At 40.8% G+C, this 24,843-nt stretch overlaps 1 protein-coding gene across 2 annotated transcripts in view; it reads left to right on the top strand.

Moving 5' to 3' along the window:
* Positions 1 to 24,843, top strand: part of CCDC50 (coiled-coil domain containing 50) — a 69,640-nt gene that overhangs the window by 17,595 nt on the left and 27,202 nt on the right. For both annotated transcript variants that reach the window (XM_037039864.1, XM_037039921.1), the window contains exons 2-5: positions 10,361 to 10,423; positions 11,947 to 12,073; positions 15,388 to 15,478; positions 22,799 to 22,916. In XM_037039864.1, the coding sequence (XP_036895759.1) occupies positions 10,361 to 10,423; positions 11,947 to 12,073; positions 15,388 to 15,478; positions 22,799 to 22,916 (399 nt within the window). The remainder of the gene's footprint in view (positions 1 to 10,360; positions 10,424 to 11,946; positions 12,074 to 15,387; positions 15,479 to 22,798; positions 22,917 to 24,843) is intronic.

Below are 24,843 nucleotides of genomic sequence, written 5' to 3' on the forward strand. Positions count from 1 at the left end.
CCGTGTAAGATATGACTGTTCTTTAAAGAAGGCACTGCAAGTAGTACATCTAGGAAAATACTCTCCAGTGGTGATCAGTTTAGTTCTCAAGGCCAGTCAGAATTCACCAATGCATACATTTGCTAATTGGAATCCAGTTTCTTTAATGTTTGGTGTACATTATTAGTTATCTGGTTGGGGGTTATTCAGTAGCAGTTCTCTTTCCCAAAATTGAATTTCTTTAACTGCACTGAATACTAGTTCACCTTCCTTTCCAGAAAGAGATTTGTTCACTTGGTTCCTGTGACTGTGTATACACAGTGCCTGCTTGATCTTTTCACCCTGTTGAGGTTAGCTGAACTACCACCCCATTAGGGCCGATGAAGAAGAAGCATGTGAGAATAATGTGCAAGCACTTTGAAGATAATTCAGTGGCTGACACAGACCAGTCATATATATCCGAGGCCTTTGATTGTCCACACTGGTAAAGTGGGTTATATCTGTTGAGTAAATATAAGCACACATGCACACTCACACACACACAGTTAAAATGGTTTTACATGTTACTGAGTGGTCTAGTTATCTAAATGAGCACTATTCTGTCTATCACACTGTGATTATTATTTTGAGCAGTGCCGTCCGATAGAACTTCTGTAGCGGTGGAGATGTTCCGTATTCCTCATTGTCCAAAATGGTGGGCACCAGCCCCATTTGGCTAGTTCGTGCTGGAAATGTAGCTAAAGAAACTAAAGAACTGGATTTAAAAATTTTACTTAGTTTGGAGAAATGGCTACATGTGACTAGCGGCTATCATAACTATAACATTTTTGTGTGTGTGATCTAGTAGATGGAATAATGATGAATAGGTAGAACATACAGATTGGTCCAGTTTAAAGAAATCTTTTCTAATATCCATTCCATCCAACATCCATTCCATCCAACATCCGTTCCATCCACGGTCTGTGTGGATGCAGGTCGTGTGGCATTTGGAAGAGAGCGTAGTGATTGCTTGGTGGGAATACAGGTGCAGAACTCAGGCATCAATTTATTGGGAACTCAGACCGAGTGACCTCTGGTTGAGCTCATTTTGAGATTATGAGATATTTCTCGAGAAGAAAGGAAGCCCCCGATGTGAGTGATCTGAGTTAATATCTGCGTCTGCATTTTCTAAGAATAGACAAGATCTGAGTTAGTACTTTCCTTGGGTGGCTTTTTGTTTTTTGTTACTGCCGACACGGAAAAGTTTGGCTTCAAAGTCACCAGTCTGTCAAGTTGACGCCTGCAGCTCAGGAACCTTGTGAGGTTGTCTGTGGATATATGTGTTTTTTATCATTCATGATAACTCGAGTCAGATATTTCCTATGGAAAGTGCAGTCTCGATCCAGCAGTTCTGCCAGAAAAATTGCAGTTTTCCCTGGCTACCTTTCCTCATCCCCCTTTTCACTGACCTGCTCACTCACTCACAGTCTTGATGGAAATTTCTGACTCTGTCATTTTCACTTTTCCAATAAGTTACCCAGTTACCCTGTGGTCTCTGATAATGATGTAGATGGTCGTGATATTAAAGTAGTACTTCTGATTTGAAGACATATTACCTCAGCATTTTCAAAACCCACTTGCCTACAACCTAGTGTGTCTGTGGTTAGCTGTAATGCATCTGCTTGCCAAACAAGTGGTTTGGGTTGCTGAAATTTTCATTTAGCTTTGAATTTGGGGGATTAGAAAAAAATAACTCAGGAACCTATTTTGATAAATTGCATCAAAGTGAAGTTTTGGGATTAAATCATTTGTTTTGCTTTTGAAAGTGTCTCTGTACTCTGCTCTGTCTTGTGCTTTTGTCGAAGGTGTGTGTGTGTTTATGTGTGTAGGCACACACTTAAAACTAATGCTTGAACTACTGATAATGTGCACCATATAGTTTAATTGTTTCTCTTTAGATTCTAGCATGATAACTGGGATTACTTTCATGTTTAGTACTAGTGACCCACTTTTCTCTAATGAAGAATTAGTGTTATTTCTCCCCTATTATAATGAGCAACTTTTCATATTTCTCTGCTTGCTTTGTTTCTCAGGAAGATGGGATACATATTTGGGGTCTTATGTAGACTTTATTTTTGTTAGCATACTTGTTTCCATTAAAAAAACACAGTTTTCATTCTGTGACCTTAAGGAAATGGTATAGTTCGGCTGAATCAATGAATAGTGCTACTACAGCTCAGTTTTCTTCCTAGTAAATATTTGTTGCTTCACTGTTGAGATGCTTAAATAAGGTTAAAATATATATATATCTTTTGTTATAAAATAGAATTAAAAAGATGATAGATAATAAGATTCCCCTTCTTGGTAGATAAATTGGGAAATAGAGCAATTTTTAAAAAGGAAGATTAAACTACAGTTTAATCCTAGAGTACCTAATCAATGTTAGGATTTTGATGTTTATCCCTTCTAGTAGTTTCTAAATAAAAATTAAGTTGAAAGTGAGGTAGTTCAACTGTAGTCGGAGTACACAGTAGACTTAGGTTACAAGGTCAGTCCTGGGATCTACCCGTACCGTGGAGAGGACCTTCAGGACTGTGTGCGCGTGGCCTGTGTGATAAGCCACGTGGCTGGTCATCTGTGGGGTATATAAAACAACAGAGTGCCTGTGGTTACACATAATATCCGCATACGCTCTGGGGAATGTGAGCGCTCCAAGGCGGACCGAGGACCAGTGGATAATCTGTACTGGCTGGCCAGTTTTGTCCTTCTGAGGACAGTTTTACCTGCAGTTATTTGGAAGGGAGATGAGTTGAAAGAAAGTGGACCTTCTGTGGCTGAAATATTTAAGAGGACTCCAGGTGATTATTTGGACAGAATGAGATTTAACTATTTGACAACCACTAAAATCCCTTCTGATGATCAGTTTCTGTATTTTAAGAAAGTGATTAATCAGTCAGCACGTTTTTATGAACAGTGACTGAGACCACCTTGGTGGTCTAACCAAGGTGGTGGTTTTAGCGGGTCAGGTATTTGGTAGACCTTTGTAGAGGCTCCTCTGAATTACACCATTCTGGTCCTTGTGTTACTGGGCGGGGGACCTGGCACTGAGTGGGTCTGCCTAGGGCCAGCTGTAGTGTGTGGGTTCTTGACTTCCTGCAGGAAAGAATTTCCCAACACGGATCCAAGTGACTTTAAGGGTATGTTTATTAATGCTGGGTACAGTGAGACAAAGGCTTAGCATAGAAGAAGCAACAGGGAAACCCAGGCTGGGCTGCTGTAGCTCTCACTGGGAAGTCAGAGAAAAGCAGGCTTTGGAGACAGGTTCAGGGGATCAGCCTGGGATGAGCTGTTGCAGCTCATTGCTATCCTGGTTGCCAGTCTCACATAGACCCTTAGAGTTGGGGACATGTGGGTGGGGGGAGAAGAAAGGGAGTGAGGAAGGTGGGGGCATGGTCCCCCAAGGGAGAGCATGCGCTGGGTCCTTTGTCTTGAGAATTTTATCTGTCTTTTGTAGGTGGGAATCTTAGGGAAGGTCTCAGGGGAGGGTTTCAGCAGAATATTCATCAGTTCTCCAGGTGTGCCCTTTCAGGGGCGTGGTCCGTACTGATTGGTCAGTGCCAGGGCACCGGGTCTTTAGTTATTGCAGTTGGCCCTGGCATTGCCCACCCAGTGTGACTGCCTTTCTGGTCCTGGAGCTGAATGAAACACAACCGCGGCCTAGATGTTATCTCTAGGGAGGTGACCTTCTGCATGGCTGTAAATTGCTCTCAGCCAGTTTGTTCAGCTCTCTGTCTTAGTTTTCCCCATTCTCCTTGCCAAGGAATTTTCCTAGCTTCTTACTGTCCTGCCTCACAGCTTTTTATAGAAAGGGTAGCTTTCTATTTTCCTATACTGTTTATAGTAGGATAATTAACCCTGAAAATGTCTTTCTGTTACTAGGATTACTGAAAATTACATCCCTTCCTCATTCATTCATTCATTCATTCATTTGTTTATTCATTCATTTTTTTTGTTTTATTAACCTTGACTTGTTTTTCATTCACCTTACACTTAATTTATTAACATTTTCTAATTTTCAAGATTATTTGGTAGTCTGCAGCTGTAGGAAACGTCTGAGGATGTGATCCGGTTTTCTCAAATGGCCAGAAGACCAGATCCAGATTCTGATGAGAGTGTCTGCCAGCCCTCCGGCACACTTCCCATTCACTGCTTCCAGAGGCCACCCACACGTGCTGTGTGCAGTCAGGTCGCTTAGCTCAGCGAACGTGTTCTCGTGTGAACGCCTTTCTCACAGCCCTGGGTTCCAGTCTTGGAACACCACTGGTTTCTCAACGTTATTCCATACCTTAGAGCCGTCGTTTCTTCGTGAATTGACTGATGTGTTTATTGTGGTCTGAAGGGCCCAGCGTTTGGCCACCTGCCTGAGTGTGCCATCTTTCTGGGTATCCTAGTATTTTATCAGGGACTTGAACCTTTTCATTTTAATCCTTCTGAACTTTGGGGTGATGGGAGCCGACCCCTTTTACTGACATTTGAGGCAGTGTGGGTAGACAGGCAGCCCCTTTGCCCTGTTTTAGGTGAGCTGGGGGGTGTGGATGGGTCACTCCTGCAAAAATATGCAATATTTCATGGTGCATCCTGTCTACTAGTAATCATTTTTTCCCTCAGGAAGCCCCTTCCTCACAAGTATTTTTTTGAAAGTGTTATCTCAGGTTCTGGGGTAAAGGTTGGAGAGAAAACGATTCATAAGATTTTTCCTGCCTTTCAGGATTTTTAATGTATGCTGGGGAGGCAGATGAGTAAAAGTAATTATAATGTGATTAGTGATATAATACTATATTTAGTACATACTATGAGATCACTGAAAAAAAGCATAGATGAATCTGTTGGGTGGGTGTGAGAGAGTCAGTTGTATTGGTTTTGGTTGTCTGTCTTTGGGATTGGATTAACAGAGAGGTAACATTTGAATGGGGGTTTTGAGGTTGATGATGAAATTTTTCAGACAATGTAGTGTTCTCACTTACCCCTCCCGCCATCTATGTAACGGTGACTGGGTTTTCTTTAGACTTGCAAGTCTTTCTCATTCTCTGCTCCCCTCCCCACCCACACCAACCAGCCAACTAGAACACACGAAAACCATAACCATACAAATCCCCAAACAGTTGAAACATTGTAATGATACTCGATGCCTTAATCGTGTGTAGAATGTGTGGAGTTAATGTCTTTGTCTTTCATAACAGATGCAGAAATGTGTGTGCAGTTTGTAGGTAGTTGAGTAAAAGGGAATACACTAAGGATAACGACTACAGGGAGGTGCATGTGATTTAACTGTATGATCTATCTCTGCTCAGAGGATCTTCAGTCTCCCAGACAGATGGAGTAACCATAGCATGTTGGAAAGACTAGGGAATCTGGGGACTTGATCATCAAAGTCGCCCTGCTATTGGCTACTTTAGGAATTGTAAGGAAGGCCAAAAAAATTTGTATCCTTCTAGGTTCTTTCAGAGCTCTAATAATTAAATTAATATAAGATAGATTAATTGGAGAAAAACAAGTGTACATATGTACTTACGGGGGCCCAATAAGGATATGGACCCACAGACAGTCTGAAACAATTGAGGCTTATATGCCCTCCTGAGCTGGGGAGAAGGGATAGGGATCTGGGGTTTCAGAGGGAGGAAGACAATAGGAAGATGGAGGAATGGATGTTTGGTGAAAGGGATGTTTATTATGCTGTGCAGAGACTATGAGGCAGGAGAGGAATTTGATCTCCAGGCCCTACTGAAACCCCCCAGCCCCCCTCCCCCCCAGCTGTACTCTTTGTAGTTATCTCTAGTAATGACTCTTCCTCTGAGCCAGGCTTCCATCTAAATTCTTTTAGGTAGTTAAGGGAGACTAAAACTTGTTCTTGAATCTTCTGGGTTGCCTTCAGCTCAGAACAGCCCATTGCCAAAGTGGCACATTTTGGGCATGCTCATTTTGAACCCCTTCAGAACAAAGTAAGTGAGAATGCCGTCAATGCCTGTGTCCTTTACCTGTTAGCACCTGCAAGAATTAGGTGTCATTCTCCTCCCTTGTACTTAGATGTCATGAATTTCAGTAAGATGGAAATTTTTGGACACTGAACATCGGAGAAGTATTGAAGGTTCCAGTTACCCTTTCTTCCTTTGTATAGTCACAAGTTACTTAATGATAGGGATAGGTGCTGAGAAATTCGTTATTCGGTGACTTCATCCTCACGGGTAACACCACAAGGTGCACTTACCCAGACCTGGATGGTATAGCTTACTACACACCTGGGCGTGTGGGATGGGCTACTGCTCCTGGGCCACGAGCCTGTACGGCTGTTACTGTACGAAATGCTGTAGGTAGTTGTGTATCTATACATTTTCTAAACATAGACAAGGTGTAGTAAAAATATGGCGTAAAGGATAAAATGTGTGTGCGTCTGTACCTGGGCAGGGGCACAGGAAATAGTGCTGTGGAGGGAGGTTAGACAGCGGACAAGGGAGGGAATAATGGGGAGAGGGAAGGAAAAGGTGGGGGAAAGAAAAAGCACAGAGAGAAGAGAGATAAAGCTTGAAAAGAGAACTAATAAAGGGGAGAAGGGAAGAAGAGAAAGAAAGAAATGGGGAGTGGAGAGAGGGAAGAACTGGACTGGGAGGAAGGAGAGAAAGAGGAAGGGAGGGAGGGAAGGGAAGGGAGTTTGTGTGCATGTGTGGGTGTGCACTTGCATGTGGGGGAAGGTGTAGGCCTGCTCATGGGCTCCGCTTCTCCCCAGCCCACTCCTCTGGCCCCCGCTGGGGCCGGGGGACACGTGGCGGGGGGACAGCATGCTGAGCTTCCTCATCTGGTTAAACCACCCAGTGCTGGCAGTTAATTTTACATCGTAGTTGCGTCCAGCCTTTTCTTTCAACATGGCAAACAAGGCTTTTGCTCGTAATCCATTACAATCGGTGGAACTGCTGTTGTATGCAGGGGTTGTTGTTGAAACGTGCTTATGTGGCACATGACTGTAAGTGAATGGTTCAAACATTACTTAGATATTATTCTCATCATTTTCATCGTTCTGCCCGAAAGAAATTTCGGTTGTCAGAGGGACCAGCTGTGTTTGCTGTTTGGGGACTCATAATTGGGGCAGATGGTTAGGGGAGTGTCCGCCGTCCCTAGGTGCTGCTCTTTGCGAGGACGGTAGTGGCTCTGGGGTGGGGGTGCGTTTTGGTGTTGGCACCCGGTGCTGGTGTTGATGTCACCACAGTCACATGTATGAACCCTGCTGGTGCTGAGAATGTCGGCGATTTGGCATTGGGATGAGGTTTCTCCAGTTTCCCAGCATCCCACTTCTTCTCTTCTGCAGAAGCAGTTTTATTAAAGCTTAAATAAGGAGAAGAGACTCTTCTTTCATAAATTAGGAGCCATTTTTTGTAGGGTAGCACATAAAGGCATGGAATTTATGTGTTATTTCTTAGTTCAGATCGGGGTAACATCTCTCAGGCACACCCATCTAAAATTCATTACTACTCTCTTCCCAAAGAGGGAAACTCTTCGATGTTGGATGGAGAGTGGCGGAGAGGTGAGGGAAAAGTGGTCAGATCTCAAATGGAAACTTTCTTCGGGAGTCTCCACTGCAGTCACTGCCTGGGTTTTTCTTGTAGATCACCTGTGAAACACTGAAAATAAAAGGAACTTTTTATTGTCTTTCTTTTCAGAAGTGCATACAGGCCAACTCTGATTGCTAGAGGCTTATTCTTGGGAGATGGTGAGACAAAGTAACCTGCGTCCCATTTGTATTGCTTTATTTTGGGATCTAGAAAATTACCTATGTTTTATTTCATCCTCAGTTTCCAAGGATCTAGTGCATATTTGTCTTATTTTAATTAGTGTTGAATAACATCACTCTGCTGACATACTAAAGCATAAACCTGGGAGACCCGGTTTTTTCTAGGAGCTACTTGAGCAGAAGTGTTTGGGGCCAGAAGAGCTCGGCTTGGTTTCCAGTTCATTTGTTTGCTTGTTGGATTATGTTGCTCAGGCTACTTTATTTCTCTGAGCCTTATTTCCTCATTAATGAGGATATTGATAGAACCTTTTTCTTCGAGTGGTCAGGAGGAATAAATGTGAGAGTGCATTGTAAGATACAATGCCCATTATCAATGTCAGTTGTGCCTGAGTGTCATTACTAAACTTTTTAAGACAGAGTGAGAGTCTGGAACGTCTTTCTCATTCTTGGAGAGCGAGTGCAGAACAGAGGATAGCCATCATAATCCCTGGTCCCAGAACAATGAGTATGTATTCCGTCTGCTAATAGCATTTACACACACACAAAACCAGAATAATTCACAAAATTATACCAGAATTTAAAAAGCAATTACAGACAAAGTTGAAAGAAAGCTTTTAGTGAATGTATTATTAGTCCAGGCCTTTTTATGTGGGTGGAAGCTAGTAAAGATTGAGTCATAGGAATTATATTTTCAGACGGTTCTGGGATGTGGGTGAAAGAGTGACAGAGGTGGATGAATGACATCACGCCTCTTCAGGCTCCAGTGGAGGTAAGGGGCCCTCTGTTCAGAGTGCTTACCTCTGCTGCTCTTCCTTTGTGATTCGTTTCGTGTATTAACTCTTGGAAGTGTCTTGATGTGCTCTGCTCAGGTCACGCCCCTCCTTAACCTACTTGCAAATGATAACAAACGTAACTGCACCACTGTTTATACTTTCAAAGAGTTTTTCTGTAGGTCTTTCTAATATTTATCAAGTTATATTTTTGTTTATCTTTTTGTCATTTTCACCTCCTTAATGTCTTGGATGTGACTTATTCGTCCTAAGTGAGTGCTCTGCAACTGTTTGTGGAATAAATGTGTTTATTAGGTATACACTACGCTGTTTATTTAGGGGAATCCGCATGAGAATCGAAAGTGAATGAGAATCATCTTTCTCTTCAAGGGTATGCATATATACAGGGTTGGGCATGGGCAAAAGTAGGTTTATAGTTGCACTGTGACATTCTTTTGAATTACTAGTTATTGTAATACTCATAACCTGCAGGTTAACTAGCTTATCTTACAGGCACTTCCATCCTGTGAAATACTGGGTAACTCACATCTGGGCCTCGGGTTGTTAGGATTTCTCAGAATATATCTGAACAGGACTTTTTATTAGAATGACTGGCATAGCAGTTGCGTTTGAGCAAGGGGTAAGCTAATCTGATCAGATTTAGTTTAATATGGTTTTGGGGGCAGAAGTGATTGCTCCATCATAACACCATTTTGGAGAACCTTCCTGTCTCCAAGCACTGCCTACCTTTTTGTTGCAGTAAGGGACAAGGCTATGTGCATGTATGTGTAAACATACGTAATGCTAAGAGTGGACAAGGTGCGTTTCTTCATTTCATTTTAGTTACATGTCCTTAGAGGCAAATCCAAAGCTGCAGAAAGAAATCTGTAACTTCCGGTAAGCTGTAGGGGGCATTTTAATAAGTCCTACCCATTGCAGTAGTCTGAAACTTTGGGGAATTTTCTTTTTCAATGTCAGCTTGTCATTTGGAATAGAGTAAGGACATATGACTGAGACACAAACAAACGAACAAAACAGCACTTTTCATAAGAGCCCTGGCTATATATTTGTTTTAAGAAGCAGGAGTTTGAACTGCAATTTGGGGCAGAATGGACCTTGGAGACTACCTCTTTACATTTTCTTCTAAGAAAATAGATCAGCAAATACTCTTGTCTGGATCTCCAGTTGGAGGCAAAGTTAAGGGCAGATTCCTTGTATATGCCCAGATTCCTATTTTCTTTGGGTTTGCAGATTCTTTTTAGGTAGCTTCGTCTTTAGAGAGACCCAGAGAACCAGTTCTAACTTGTGTCTAAGGGTGTGGACCTGTTAAAGAATGATAATCCTTAGAGTAGAGATCTTACCTGAGGAACTAATGAAGATGCAGATTTCCTTTTTGACACCAGGACAGGCATAAGTCTGTGGAAGAGGACTCTCTGAACCCAGAAAGGCGGAAGCATTAGCTAGGTTTATTTATTCCTCTGACCCTGTGAGAAGTCAGCTTTCTCTCAGCTGCAATATGCAAAACATTGTTGTCTTACTATTTCAGCAATACTTGCCCTTCGTTTGTGGAAGTGGGTTCGAATTTCTGGACCTCTGGGTTCTGATTCTGTGGTTAGTATCTTTAGGCTAGGGACCAGAGGCACCCATTATTTTGTGCTCGTCACCAAGTGGGTAGTATGTGAGATTCTTTGTGAATGAAAACTGTTAACTAGACACAGTTTTATGCAATGCAAATTATAAAGTTGATCATCCTAAAATGTGAGAACTGACTTTTGAAGTAAAGAAAATGCTTTTTCTTTTTATGTTAAAATGCTGCTAACGAGCCTTCCTGTCTGCTCTTCATCCTCTGCAGTGTGTCGAGATTTTGCTGTCCTGGAGGACCACACCCTGGCCCACAACCTGCAGGAACAAGAGAGTGAGTAACAGCCCTCATCCATGTTTTCTTTTTAGTAGTGGCAGCTTGAGGCAGGTTTCTCAGGGTGAGGCAGGGAGAGAACACAGCCACCGGGCAGCGCCATCCATCCCTCTGAGGGGTTTGTCTAGGCAGCTGACGCCTGGGTGACGAATGAAGTTCTGGGTGTTTTGAAGTATGACAGCTGCCAGAAATTAGAAGACTGCAGGGCACATTGCAGAAAAAGAGGGACTTGAAACTTTTTGTTGCTTAGATGAAGCTTTTCTTTGCCTAAATGTTGTAGGAGGAAGGCATTGGTTATACAGGTGTCAACGCAGGGAATGCCCAGATCCGCAGAGAGGTTTTACGAGTTTGAGCCAAACTGATGACAGTTGCCCGGAAGCAGAATATCAACAATTTGAGAAAACGTGCCTAAGAATGGCGGTTTTGCAGTTTATTTTATACATTACAGTCAAAGAAGGAGGCACAGGGAGAATTACATGAAATCCATTGGTGGTAGATTAGGGAGGTGGGAGAAGGCAAATCTCTGAGACCGGATAGAGGGCAAAGTGGAGAGACACACCCTTCTTTTACATTGGCGGGTACAAGATGGCTAGTGATTAGTGTTCCTAACACAGAGCGGTGGTGTGCAGGGGAACAAGGTGGCGGTGGGGTTCTGTGGTCTCCCACTCTGGTGCGGGTGTATGCTCAGGAGTCGGGAAAAATGGATTCCTCTGACATTCCAAAGGTGTGTTATCTTAGGGGCAGAAAGACAGTAGACAGGCTCAGTTAAGGTAAAGATTGACCTTTGTCACGGAAGCTACCAGACTGGGACATGACTACCTGCTATGACTCACTTTTAGTTAAGATAGTTCAGTTTCACACTGACCTATGTGGTTACGTCAGTCTCTAAGTTTGTAAGGCCCCCAGGCAGGCGTCCCCTGACCTTGTTAGGATTAGTGTGTAGCTCTATTTTCGTCCACACGTGCATCTGGGGTGTGTAGAAGGCTGGTGTAGGGATCTGTTTCTCCCCTTAGGAACAGGGGCCTGAAGGTCTTGGTCCAGACAATGAACGTGTCTAGACTGTGGATTTTTCTGAATATCTGTGTATATAATTATGAAAAATGAATTTGTTATATACTATACAAAAGTGCATGTTAATCAATATGTAATTTTTGAATCATTAATTAATGTGTCACAATAAAAATAAACATTGAAACATGTGGGTTACAAGCAGGTGGCAACTTGTGCAGCAGAAAGAACACTGGCCTTGGCTTTAGGGTATTTGTGAGGAAGTCCTGGCACTGACACTGCTTTTCCAGGTGACCAAAGGCACATCACTTACCCTTTCTGATCCTCTTTTTTACTTAATGGAAAGATGGGGATACTAAGTCCTGTGCTGCCTATTTATACAGTGTTATTGAGAGCATACACTGATGTGGTGGATATGAAGCTCTTTAATGGCAAAGCTCTTCTTATGTTTATTATGTGGTTTATTATTAACAAGCCAGTGCATTGTAATTCCTCTTCTCAATCTTTCTGTCCAGTTGAGCATCATTTGGCATCGAACATTCAGCGGAACCGTTTGGTCCAGCATGATCTGCAGGTGGCGAAGCAGCTCCAAGAGGAAGATCTGAGAGCTCAGGCGCAGCTTCAGAAGCGCTACAAAGACCTGTGAGCGCCTCGGGGAGCGGGAGGAAATCATACTGGACCGGTTTTCTGTGGAGCCAGCAACCAGGGCAAAGAGGAGTAACTCCTGTTACTCTGATTCCTCTGTTAGATTAAAAGTTTGTGTGTATTTGTGTGTGTGTGTCCATCCTTCTCTTTGATTTGGAAAATTGTCTTTGGAACACTGACTTGATTTGGGGATGTGTGGATTCTGGTGTGACATCTTAGCATTTTGACTGTGTGACCTTGAGGCATTTGGTCCACCTATTTTCCTTCCCTGTGACATGGGTAAGGTGATTTCTGTCTCTCTGCTGCAAAGGTTGGCTGGGGTGTCCAGTGAAATAGTGCATATGAGAGAACTTCATGAGTTGTGTTGGGTTCTTTTACTATTCCCTAGCAGTGTTCCTGGCTCTTATATTCTTTAAACCCCTTGCTTTTCAGGTATAGGTAGAATCTTCCAGAAAACTTGGAATTGTACACTCACTTTTCTTAATAGCCTCAATGTCTGACTGAAGGTCTTTCTCAGTTTCCTCCTTTAATAGATAATGGAAAGGTCTTATCTCAGTTCCCTTATATAGTGCAATAATGTTTTTTTTTTAATTTTTCAGTACCCTAAAACTCAGGGCACATTTCTTCTTTGATAGTAGCTCTTTGATATACCTAAATCTCTAATGATGGATTTAAGCACAAGATAATTGTTTTGAGGAAGAAGGGGTAAAGGAGGAGTTGAAGGGACCCCTCAGGTGTTTTTTAGTTGTCATGTTTAAATAGACAGGAGAGCCTGTTATTTTCTGTTGTCTTTGAAGAAGGGTTTGTCTTTTATTTTATTACTGGTAGAGAGGACTTTATTCATCACTTTTTGTTTAGCTTCCTCAATTTGTGAATAAACATTCTTAATGAATTTTTGCTACCCCTGACACCGTGGAAGGCACTGGAGACAACAGATATGAAGCAATACAGCCATTGCCTTGCATAGCCTTAGTAACCTAGCCTGAACATGCTACATGGAGATACTTGCAGCAGGCACAGAGAATCGAATAATACATTTCATAGTACGTGCCTATGAAGAGAGAAGAGAGTGAGGAAACCTTTCCACCATAGGTGATGTATTTAATCTGAACCTGCATGGGTAATTGGGAGTTGATGGCGATAATGGGGGACAACCATTCTCATCAGAGGGAGAAGCATGTGTAAGGTGGGATGTTCACTGTTGCTGAAGTGGGAAGTACCATTAGGTAGGAGAAGAGGCCAGGAGCCAGACCAAATGGTCACGTAAGTTATGTAAAGGAATTTAGATTTTATGTTAGAAATAATGGAGAACTGACTATTGAAGAAGTTTTAGATTTTTATTTAGGGACTTACTCTGGGGGCTGGGTCAGTAAAGGATTGGAAGGGGCAAGATTGAAGGTTGTTATTGAGCAGTGGCCATATTAAGAGACGAGGAGGCTTGAGTGGATGACAGTGGGCAATAGAGACACAGAGGAGGGAGATGAGGAGGCCTGACTTGGGGGTCATGTTTATGGAGTTAATATGGGACAGATTTGAGATGTAAGGAGACTTGGTGTCACAAACTATGGAAAGATGAGAGCCAGCTAGAATATTTTAAGAATTCTAAATTATGGCCTTTTACGTTATTCACAATTCTCTGTTATGAAGGCCAGTTTTACGGTTATACAGAACTTGAAGATCCTAAATTAGGGTAATGAAAATAGGTATAATGAGGTTATTGAGAGCTTATTGAGACAAGCCACTATAAAATATAAATCACTTTTGGAAACTGATGGATTTGTAGGTGCTGAGAGAAGAACCAGGTTTTACTATATTTCTGCCCAGTACTTCGTGGTTTTGGGGATGTTCCTGGCTGAAATCAGTAAGTTAGAAATGAAGGTTTTTGATTTTCACAGCCTGCATTCCTGACTGCGGAACATCGGGGGAAGAATTAAATGCTGCAGAGTTGAAGGAACGGGGACCCTTCACTCACTGCTTCCTGGGTTTCCTGCTGGAGGTCAGGCTTGTCCTGACTGTTGGCTACTCTTTTCTTGCTTGATTTTGCTTCCTCAGGAGTCTGTATAATTAGCTAAGTGAACTAGAACTGGTCCTTCTTGGAAATACAGTTTGAAATAATTAAGCCAAACTTAAGCTCATTTTACTTTCTGTGCTAGGAGATAACATTTCCTACGTCATTTGTGACCTTTAACGCCCACCTCATTTGGATTTGCCTTCTCTATTGTGTTCTGCTTTCTTCCCATCTGCTGTCACCTTGTGTGTAGTTAGTAGTTGCTTACTCCTAATCAGATTTTAGGTTAATTTGGAAGATGCAAGGAGCAAAGTCTTTGAGAACTAAACATGATTTTGTGTGATTTATAATTATTATGTGAGTGGATGAAAGAAGGATATACTTATATATTTATAAGTAGAAATTATTATTATTGTTGTCTTTTAAAGTATATTACTTTTCAAAAAGATTTTATTTATCCTTAGATGGGAAGAGAAGGAGAGAAATATCAATGTATGGTTGCCTCTCGTGAGTCCCCTGCTGGGAACTGGTTTGCAACCCAGGCATATGCCCTGACTGGGAATTGAACCGCGATTGTGTAGTTCGCAGGCCCACACTCAATCCACTGAGCCACACCAGCCAGGGCAAGTAGAAATTATTTTGAGTAGGTTTTTGTTGTCCACAGTCTTTTATAGCTGATAAGATGAAGGGAGAGAGCATGATCTGCTTTCACTGATCTGGAGGTTCCTCTTTGGAATCAGGCCAGAGAGGTTTCCACTGGGAACCAAAGCTGTGGAATATACATGTTTTCCCCTTTTTAAAGAATTATTGAAACTGAAAAATCTAATTAAAATTCTGTAAAAATTATTTTAAAATCATACCACCCCCCCTCGGTGACCACAGTATTATTGACACTTTGATCTCACTCTCAGCGTTTTTTGTGTGCTCTCTCTGTTTTCCGGTATTTGTGGACATTGAGCTCATGGTGTCCAACTCCTTTGCAGAAACCATGCCTGTGTCACGGTGGAGTGGTCCCAGTAGTGTGAGGTGACATGGTGATGTGGCAAAAGCATGTCGCTTTCCCTAGTAGTGTGGTGTCTGGGGATCAGATTCCAGTTCTGCCACTTATTTCCTCTGTGATTTCAGGGAGATGATTTCACTACCATTAGCCTCAGTCTTTCCATCTGTAGGTGGTGACAGTATCGACCTCTTCACCACTGTTTTGAAGATAAAACGAGACAAAGATATGCACTGGCTCATTGTGAGAGGCTGCAAGTTGTTACTAATCTTCTTTATTCATGTTGTTTTGACCTTTGTTTTTCAGTGAACAACAAGACTGTGAAATTGCTCAGGAAATCCAGGAAAAGCTGACTATTGAGGCAGAGAGACGACGCATTCAGGAGAAGAAGGATGAGGTGTGACTCGGTCATTGCCCCACACCCACTGGAGGAAGGGCTGCTCAGCTCAGGAGCATTTCTTCTCCATATCCATGGGCTCAGTGGAGGGTTGCCACTGGGTGGGCACTGGAACTCGCCTCTTCTGGGTGCACAGTCCAAGTATTGCCCTCCATGGACCATTGTCCATTGCCCCTCAATCGGTTGTGTGTGATGAAATCCTAAATGATGATAATGAGTAATTTAATATAAAGTGTGACCTAGTTTCCCAGGGCTGCTGTAACAAATCCCCACAGACTTGGTGGCTTAAAACAAGAGGAATTTATTCTGTCATATTACGGAGGTTGGAAACTGAAATTGAGGTGTTGGCAGGGCTATACTGCCTATGGAAAAGATCCCTCTTTGCCTCTTCCTAAGTTCTGGTGGCTCCTGGCAGTCTTCGGCATTTCGTGGCTTGTAGCTGCCTCACTTTAGTCTCAATCTCCATTTTCACATGGCCTCCTTCCCTGCGTCTCTGTGTCCTCTTGTTTTTCTAATAAGGACACCAGTCATTGGGTTGAGGACCCACCCCACTTCTATAGACCCCTCTTAGTTATATTAGCAGAGACCCTATTTCCAAGTAAGATCACATTCCAGGTCCTTGACAGAAATGAATTTTTAAGGGACACTGTTCAGCCAGCACAGGGTACTTGTCTATGGGCTCTACCCACAGCTTCAGTGGGAGCAGACGTGAGTGGAGCCTGGACAGCGGTCGGGGCAGCCGCGTGAGAGGCCCGAGCAGTCGTTGCTCACACTCATCTTTGTGAATTGTTTCACTTCCCTATGATATGCCGACTCAACGCACTGATTGGTTTGATTCTGTATATATTTTTAAATTGTATCATTTTGAAAGCCAAAATGACTAAAATTAGCAATAGTATCTGATTTGTAAAATTTGAATATGCAATTATCTATTCCATGCTTTTCTGTTAAAGTTTTCAGCATTTCTTATTTTCTACTTTGTAGTAAGTCTGTGTCTTGCCTCCTTTCACACCTGTTCTACTATTCTTGGACAGCATCTTGATTTATAATAAGGAAGACGGTGATTTATCATTTTTAATAGTAGAATGGTCATATGCTTTATTGTATAATTACAAGTGCTTTTCAGGGTTACAGGGGACACTCTTAGTAATTTACATAAATTGGGACTGTCCTCTGCTGTCTGGCACCGATTAAGCCACCCTTGTGACCGTAGGCCTCCTTGTTCAGTGCCAGGTGAGAGTGAGACACCTGGTATGAGTGTATCCAGCTGATTCTTTAAGATACAAACCATGGTTCTGTGGTAATCAGAACTGTAGGTGAGAACTAGGGATCGCTTTTCACCCTTCCGGTTATCAGCACAGCAGCCCTTTCTTACTACAGAATGTGTTGCTTCTCTATAGTCAAGACTGCTTTGGAGATGGAACTGGGAACTGAAAGACGTGATTATGTCTTGTAGACAGGAAAGCTTCTATTCAAAAATAACAGAGTAATGGTTGGCTTCTTATAAATGCTGTTGGTGTCCTATGATTTTCTTCCCCATCCCTCCACCCCATTCGGGGGAAAACGGGTGCTAAGAGAAACCAAAACACTTTATTTTAGGAACGTAGAATCTGAATAGCAATCAATAATTTTATGATACTATATAAAGTAAGCAGTGTAGTGAATAACTTCATTTTTCAGATGAAGAAATTCTGACCTGACCTGGCTGGTGTAGCTCAGTAGATTGAGCACAGGCCTGTGAAGCAAAGGGTATCCAGTTTGATTCCCAGTCAGGGCACGTACCTGGGTTGCAGGCCAGATCCCCAGTAGGGGACACATGAGAGGCAACCACACATTGATGTTTTTCACCCACTCTTTCTCCTTTTCTTCCCTCTCTCTAAAAATAAATAAATAAAATATTTAAAAAAAAAAGAAATTCTGACCTGAAGAAGTGACTGGCCCCAAACTATATAATAAGATGCCAGAGAAATGTGTGTACAGTACAGACTATGCTTCTGACTTAGATACACTGTGACGTGACATAAAATGTGTAGATTTTGGAGTCAGCTGCCCTGGGCTTGAATCTCAGCTGGTCATCTTTTAGCTGGGACTTTCAGCATCTGACTTAACCATGTAGAAACTCAGGTTCTAAATTGGGGAAGTCATGAGTTATGCATAATTTAAAGAGCTGTTAGGAGGTTTAAATAAGATTATGTACATAAGATGAATTAGTGTATCTAGCTTTGTTATGGTATAATTTTATTGTGTTCTTTTTCACAGAGCTCAGATATAAAGAAAGTAGCATTTCCTTTCAGGAGACATGTTGAAAAGTAAAAAATAGGAAAAAAAGGGAAGGAAAAAGATTTTAGTATTCTTACCAGCACTGTGGACTCTCCCCTTTCTCGCTTCCCTTTCCCCTCTTTTCTCTTTATTCCTTCCTCCCCACTTTCCTTCCTTCCTTCTTCTTCTTTTTTAAACTGTTACACAGTGTCTTGAATGTGGTAGTTGCAGGTCTTTCTAGGCGCCCTGTTGAAAGGGCTTGTAGCCTCGGGGAATACTGGACTGTATGCGTTTGTGATTAGTGAAAGTGCTCTGATTTCACTGGGTTTGTCGTTTGGTCGCAAGCATAAGCATTTGTCAGTGTTGTTTAGTAAAACTAAGGAATGTTTGTTTAGTTACTTTAACCTAGTTATTCTTAAGTAAAACTCTAAGAAAGAGTGTGTGTGAAACAGAATAATAGAGAATACCCGTAGACATAAGTTTGTCTTTGGACCCAGGTCCAAATGTATGTGAAGCTATTTTAGAGAAAAACTTTTTTTTTTACGCTTAAGTAAACAGCATGGTCAGCCATGTTATAAAAAGTCTGTGGCGCTAGTCCAATTTGAAATCGTTTATAATATGAACTTCTCAGGGATAAACTTAGGAACTAATTTACATTAAAAGTTAATCTAGTAGGAACTAAGGTACTTTTTTATAGCATTTTTACACTGATTAGAATTCCATGTTTTAGAAGAATTTTTATGTAAGTTGGTATAATTTGGGGGATAGCTCAAATAGTAATACATTTTAGGACTAAATTTTTTTCCCTACGTTTTGGCACTTACTAAAAATAAGTTAATACAGGGCCCTGGCTGGTGTAGCTCAGTGGATTGAGTATGGGCCTGCGAACCAGAGAATTGTGGTTCAATTCCCAGGCAGGGCAGGACGGCACATGCCTGGGTTGCAGGGGAGGGGACTCATGAGAGGCAACCATACATTGATATTTCTCTCCTTTTCTCCCTCCCTTCCCCTCCAAAGAAAAATAAGTAAAATCTTTTTAAAAAGTTAATACATATATGGCCATAAAGGGGGAGTGAATGGGAGGCTTCTGGTTGAGAAAAAGTCTTCTCTGTTTTATCCTGTTTATACTGGTGTTTTTACATCCATAGAATTGTAATTTTCTGGTTTTCCTGGTCTTAAAGAGTAACTCTTGTGGGATTATACCTGCTTTGAGTTCCCTACTGAGTTAGATGTTAATACATCTGTTGCTAATTGGTAAGGAATTTAGCAGTCTGATGGAATGGCTTTCTTTTTTTCTTCTTTCTGACAGTCATTTGACAGTCATAATTTTAGATCTCTTTTGGGTTGTTGTGATACCCAAGATTTCCCCAGGGAGAAGTAACACTGATAGAAAGTCGTGTAAAGCATGAAAAATACTGTAAGGAAGCCAACACCTTGGCTCAGTGACTTGTCAGACGCTTGAGGGAGATGGGCCAGGCCCTTCTGGGCCCCGTGGCCCCTTGTGTGTGCTGATGCCTCTCTCAGAGCACTCACTTTGCATGTCTCGATTTATGTGGTCATTTGCTTCTAATACTCAATAGATAAGGACTTTGGGGATATTTTGGTCTGTGCCAAGTTTATTACATTTGATATCTTGCAAAGGAATAAATATACCAACCAGTTAGGAAGTTAGAGGCGGGGCAGATAACTTGTTCTCTAAAAATTAGTTTCTATTATAGCAGAATTTCTCAAATTCCTGTACTTTTCACTGCAGAAATAAGGAAAGACTGCTAACACTTCCCTAAGTTGTTGTGTTTACCAGGCACCCAACCATGTCTTGTTTCTCTGTAGGTCTCTACCAGAGTGATTGAAGAGAATCAGTAAATCTTTATTTTCATTAAAATGACTTTCCTTAGTAGTCTAGAGATTTTTGACTGTGCCCTTATACTCACAGCTTCAGATTTTTGAGTTGGGTGACTTGGATAATAAAAAAAGGGAGAGATGAGATATAGTGGTACATTTTTATTTCAGTAAGTGTCTTTACTAGAAAATCTTCTGTGTCACAGAATTATTATTCAATGTGTGTTAATCCAAAGTAAGTCTACCTGATGAATATGATTATTTTTTTTAAAGGCATGGAAAATGACTTCATAAGGGCTTATGAAGTTTTTAGGTTAATTTTTCAAAGTTATGTTTTATGGAACACTAATTATATAAGGTTTATACTTTTGTGTAAAAAAAGGCTTCTATCACAAAGTAAGTTTGGAGATTCATGAGTTATAAGAAGAAAACAGGTTTCTTGTATCAAAATTTTAAAACATGCTAATCTGCATTTTGAAGAGTTAGATATAATACATGCTTTCCATTGAATGCTTTGAGATTTTTAGGAGAATCTTTTGTGACCAGTGTTTTTATGAACACAGCTTGGAAAATCCTGTTCCAGACTAACCTTCAACAGGAAGGAAGCTAAAGACCAAGGTTGTTATTTATGTCAAGGGAGATGAAGCTGCTTCCAAGCATTGTGACTAATAGTTGCCATCACTAACGTGTATCGGGAAATTCTATACATTAAAGCCTCCCAGCTGAACACACTACACAGTAACAGTGTTGGGAAGCAGCGGGGAGAACTGACTTAAGCTGAACCACAGTTATATTACAGCAGCTATTTTCCATTGAATCTTTCATTCTTTCCCTTCTAAGCCTAGCTAACCTTTGTTACTCAGAAAAGAGGTAAGAGCTTAAAATAAGAAAAGGTTCGGGTGCTAAGGTGCATGCTAACTTATGATTATTATTTTTCTACTTGATTAAGATCACTTCCTTTGACTAGGTGGTGCATTGTGATGAAAGGGCACTATCCTTGTTTCTCTCCTGGGTCGTCACACTGAGAATGTGGCAGTGTATTGCTATGTATTTTTTAGGACTCAATTTAATAGTAAGAAAGCAGTTATAAGGTGTCTGGAGTATAGTTTAATAATTTCTGCTAGCATTCAATCTGATAATTTTTTAAATATTTTTATTCAGTTATAGCAAAAAACATTTTTTGTTTTGTTTGTAAGGCAAACCAGACCACTTAGGAAAATGTAGTGTTGGGTGCCTGGTAAACACAACAACTTAGGGAAGTGTTAGCAGTCTTTCCTTATTTCTGCAGTGAAAAGTACAGGAATTTGAGAAATTCTGCTATAATAGAAACTAATTTTTAGAGAACAAGTTATCTGCCCCGCCTCTAACTTCCTAACTGGTTGGTATATTTATTCCTTTGCAAGATATCAAATGTAATAAACTTGGCACAGTGCCTGGTACCTGGTAATACTCACAGATTGATTAAAATGGTACATAAAGGATTCAAGAAATTTAACTGTAAGATCGAGTAGTTCAAACTCTTCATTGTGAGGATAAAGAATTGAAGCCCACAGAAATCCATTTTAGTAGTTAATGCTTCTTTCCCAGTGTGTCTAAAGCATCTCTGGCTTGAACTGGAAGTAAGAAGAAAGTCATCTAGAGTTCCAGACTCGGGGATCTTTTTCCATTAAAGAGTTAGCAGTTCAGATTGCTTTGTCTGAAAATCAACTGTGTGCTTAGTAGGACTGTGTTCTTTACCCCTTATTTTGAGTAGCAGCATTTTGTGAGTGTCCCCACTTGTGCTAGACACTGTAACATGGGCTTGTACATAGACTACTTATCCAACTGTATATGCATGTGTCTTGCACACAGTTTTATGAGAAGCCTCTAGCATAGGTGGCACTCAGAGGCAATGGGTTGATAATGTATTTGTGAGTTTGAATTTAGGCATTATTTAATTTAAAGTCAGATTTGTAAGCCTGTTCTGATGACCATTGAAAGCAGAATATATGGATAATCATTGCTAATTTACCTACCTTCGGCATTCAACTTATTTCTACACTGATGTGAACGAAATTGATTTATTCAGATGAGTTTTTTAGGTCTGCCTTACAGTTTTAGTGTATTCTTCATTTTGACTGATTCAGAAAATTGAAAAAGGAAGAACAGTAATCAATTCTTGCTTCAAAATTTGCACTAACATTTGAGCATTTCTTGTATTCCTTATTATGAATATAAAGACATAAGCAGCTCAGACTGCCTGTGATTCTTACTTATTGTTTGCTGCATTGAGTATTGTTGCTGTGTTTGTATCAGCCTTTAAGAATCTGGTGACAACTGTGGGCCTTGTCTTTAGAAAAGTGTACATGAAACAAAGTTTATGTGCAGCATTCCACATCCTGTGTTCTAATTGGACGGTGGGTCATTCTGCAGATTGACCAATTAAAGTACTCAGGATTTTGCTGATGATGTTCTTTTTACTTACTTTACCTGTTGGAATCCAGTTCTTCAAAATCTAACATGGGTGCAAAGCCTTGACTAATTCCTTTAAGAAGAAATAATACCCACTTTTTGTACTCCCATAGACACTTTACCCCCCTTTTGAGGCTTTATAGTTTAATTGTATTGCAGTTATTTGTATACACCTTTGTTTTTTTAGGGGGATGGCAGTATTTGAGGGGACAGGATCAGAGTGTCATTTATCACTGAGTAACTGCTGAAAATTTGCATGGAGATGATGTGAAGGGGAGACAGGAGGAAGACCGTTTCTCTTTTTCAGTTAAAACAGTAGTACTCTGACGCAAAGTTCAATCAGGATCCGCCAAAACTTCTTTTAAAAGTATTTAAATTACAAATGCAACTTACAAAGTTTTATGGATTACTGCACCCTTGTCTACATAGACTTACTGAATCATCAAAAGGTCCACCAATATGAATTTTTGTTGTATAACTAACTTTAGGGTACTGGGTTTGAATATCTTCAGATCCAAGTTAGGTTTAAATTCTAATTAAAAAACAAAAAAAGCCTTTCTCTCTCCTCTAGATCTTGTGACACTCCTGTAAGGCAGTCATCTGTGGCATTTGAAGTGCATGAGCTAAATGCCAGAAAGTCTGCGGACCCCCAGGCAGAGACCGCCCACAAAAGCTTGGGGGTGGAATGTGGAACTGATGACCTGCAAGGTCATTGTTTGGAGTTTGCTCCTGCTTTGGTAATATTTATCTTTATTCTTTCTATATTTGCAGGATATTGCTCGTCTTTTGCAAGAAAAGGAGTTACAGGAAGAGAAAAAGCGCAAGAAACACTTCCCTGAGTCCTCTGGAGCCAATGCTTATGGAGAGAGTTACTATTATGAAGATGGAGGTAACATCGCCCACATCATGACCTACTCTATCCTTAGATTCAGCTGCGAGACAACCCTTTAAATTTGTCCGTAAAGGGACCGTGGGGCCCATTTAGATTTGTGGTGGAATACTGTTTGAATGTAAGGAATTCATGTGTTCCTTTCTGGAAGACAGATCCATTTTCAGGGCTATTACAGCTTGAATACGCTTTTGTAAGATTTGGCATGTATTCTTTTGTGCTCTTGCCCCTGGGAATGCTGTTATTACATCCTTAGCACATAACCTGGGATGTGGAAAACGGTGGGCTTGGTTTGTCTCAAGGAAGTCTGGTAGGAGGTTTGGAGTGGCCAAGTGGTACAAGTAATGAAGGTAGGTGCACCTTCTTCCATTAGTTATGGGATAACAAAGCTTTTCCTCACGCATCTTGTGTTTTAAACAAGCTGATGATTGAGCTCGTTGGTGACAAGTTAAAATTTATGATCCTCTGGTCATTATTTTGCTCTTGATGCTTTCTTTGCTATTTGGTTACCATACAGAAAACTTTCTGAGGGAACGAAGTCCCTTTCAAGTTCCTCCTTCTAGTGCCTGTGCTTGCGTCTGGTGGTGGCAGTTTTCGTGGTGGTGGCTCTTCCCTTCAAAGTGTGTTGGGAAACGAGCATCTGCAAATATTGCACAGCCCTTGTTAAAGATCTGTCAAAAGAAAGACGTTCCCTATAGTTTCTAGTAACAGTGTTTATTGTAGCCCAGCTCGAAGAACATACTTAGGATGACAAATTCTAAAGACTGCTTTGAGAAAGTAAAGATTTTAAGTTCAGTGAGTTCAGAGGTCCATGCAAACTAATTATCAATTGCCTCTGTAATTTCATTGTAAAATGTAAGTAAGTAGGTGTTAAGTAGAATGAGGGGAATGTGTATATAGATGATAGGATTGTCACAGTTTAGGTGAATCTTGCTCAGTCACATTGTTGCTCTAAATTGATCGTACTCAGTAGAGCTCAGCTCTGTGGTGTAAATGGTAAGCAGGCTGATTCTGTGTTTATTGTTTGCTGTGCCCTTCTTCTGTATGTGAAATGCCCAGCTCTTTTTTCATATCCAGTTTTCTTACACTGGCTTTTCTAACACAATCAGGTATTGTAGCATTTGAAAAGAGAAATTATTGCCACATTTTTCTGTACAAGAGACCAGAAGGTGAAGAGTTATTTTTCAGACTTAATTAGAATCTTAGAAATGTGGTCTGGTGTTTTCATTTGTTTTTACTTTTAATTCTGCTCTGGAGGCATGTTCACTGCAAATAAAAGTAACTATTTTAAACTTACAAGTCTATAAAAACATTAGGATGGCAAGTAATGAAGTACCCTCAAATACTAATTTTAGCCTTTTCATGTTAAAGCCTATACTAACTTGAATTGGAACTCAGACCTACTTGTTTTGACCAGACTACCATTATCCTGATTCATATGTATAGGGAAGGAATTAGTGGATTTCCAGGGACACCTAAAAGTTAAAAAAAAATTCTCTATATTTAAACCGCTTTTGTAAACTTAAAGACAGTGGTATAGATGCCACTTTTTTGTAGTTGGAGGGTATTGGAAATAGGAAGTATTGATCTCCTGAGCACATGCATGTAAACACTGGAATTTGTCTCTCAGTTGTGTTGTCAAGAGAGATTGTTTGTTGCTGAGCATGTGATCCTTATTTATGCCATTTGGCTTCAATAAGTTGAAGTCACAGAAATCACACTGCAATCTAGTTCGTCCTTACAAAGCAATCCTGTGTTCTTTTCAGTGGTCTTTCCCAACACATGACAGATGGTCTCCCATTGTTCTTCTCTATCTTTATACAATGATTTTTGCCTTACTTACATAATAATCACAATGTTATTACAGAAGTAGTCTTTTTAGCTTTTACTTTACTTAAAATTTAATAAATCAATCTTTTGAGATGAT

The sequence above is a fragment of the Sturnira hondurensis genome, unplaced genomic scaffold (assembly GCF_014824575.4).
Source record: "Sturnira hondurensis isolate 20B ecotype Veracruz unplaced genomic scaffold, ASM1482457v3 Scaffold0000396, whole genome shotgun sequence".
NCBI classification, from domain to species: domain Eukaryota; kingdom Metazoa; phylum Chordata; class Mammalia; order Chiroptera; family Phyllostomidae; genus Sturnira; species Sturnira hondurensis.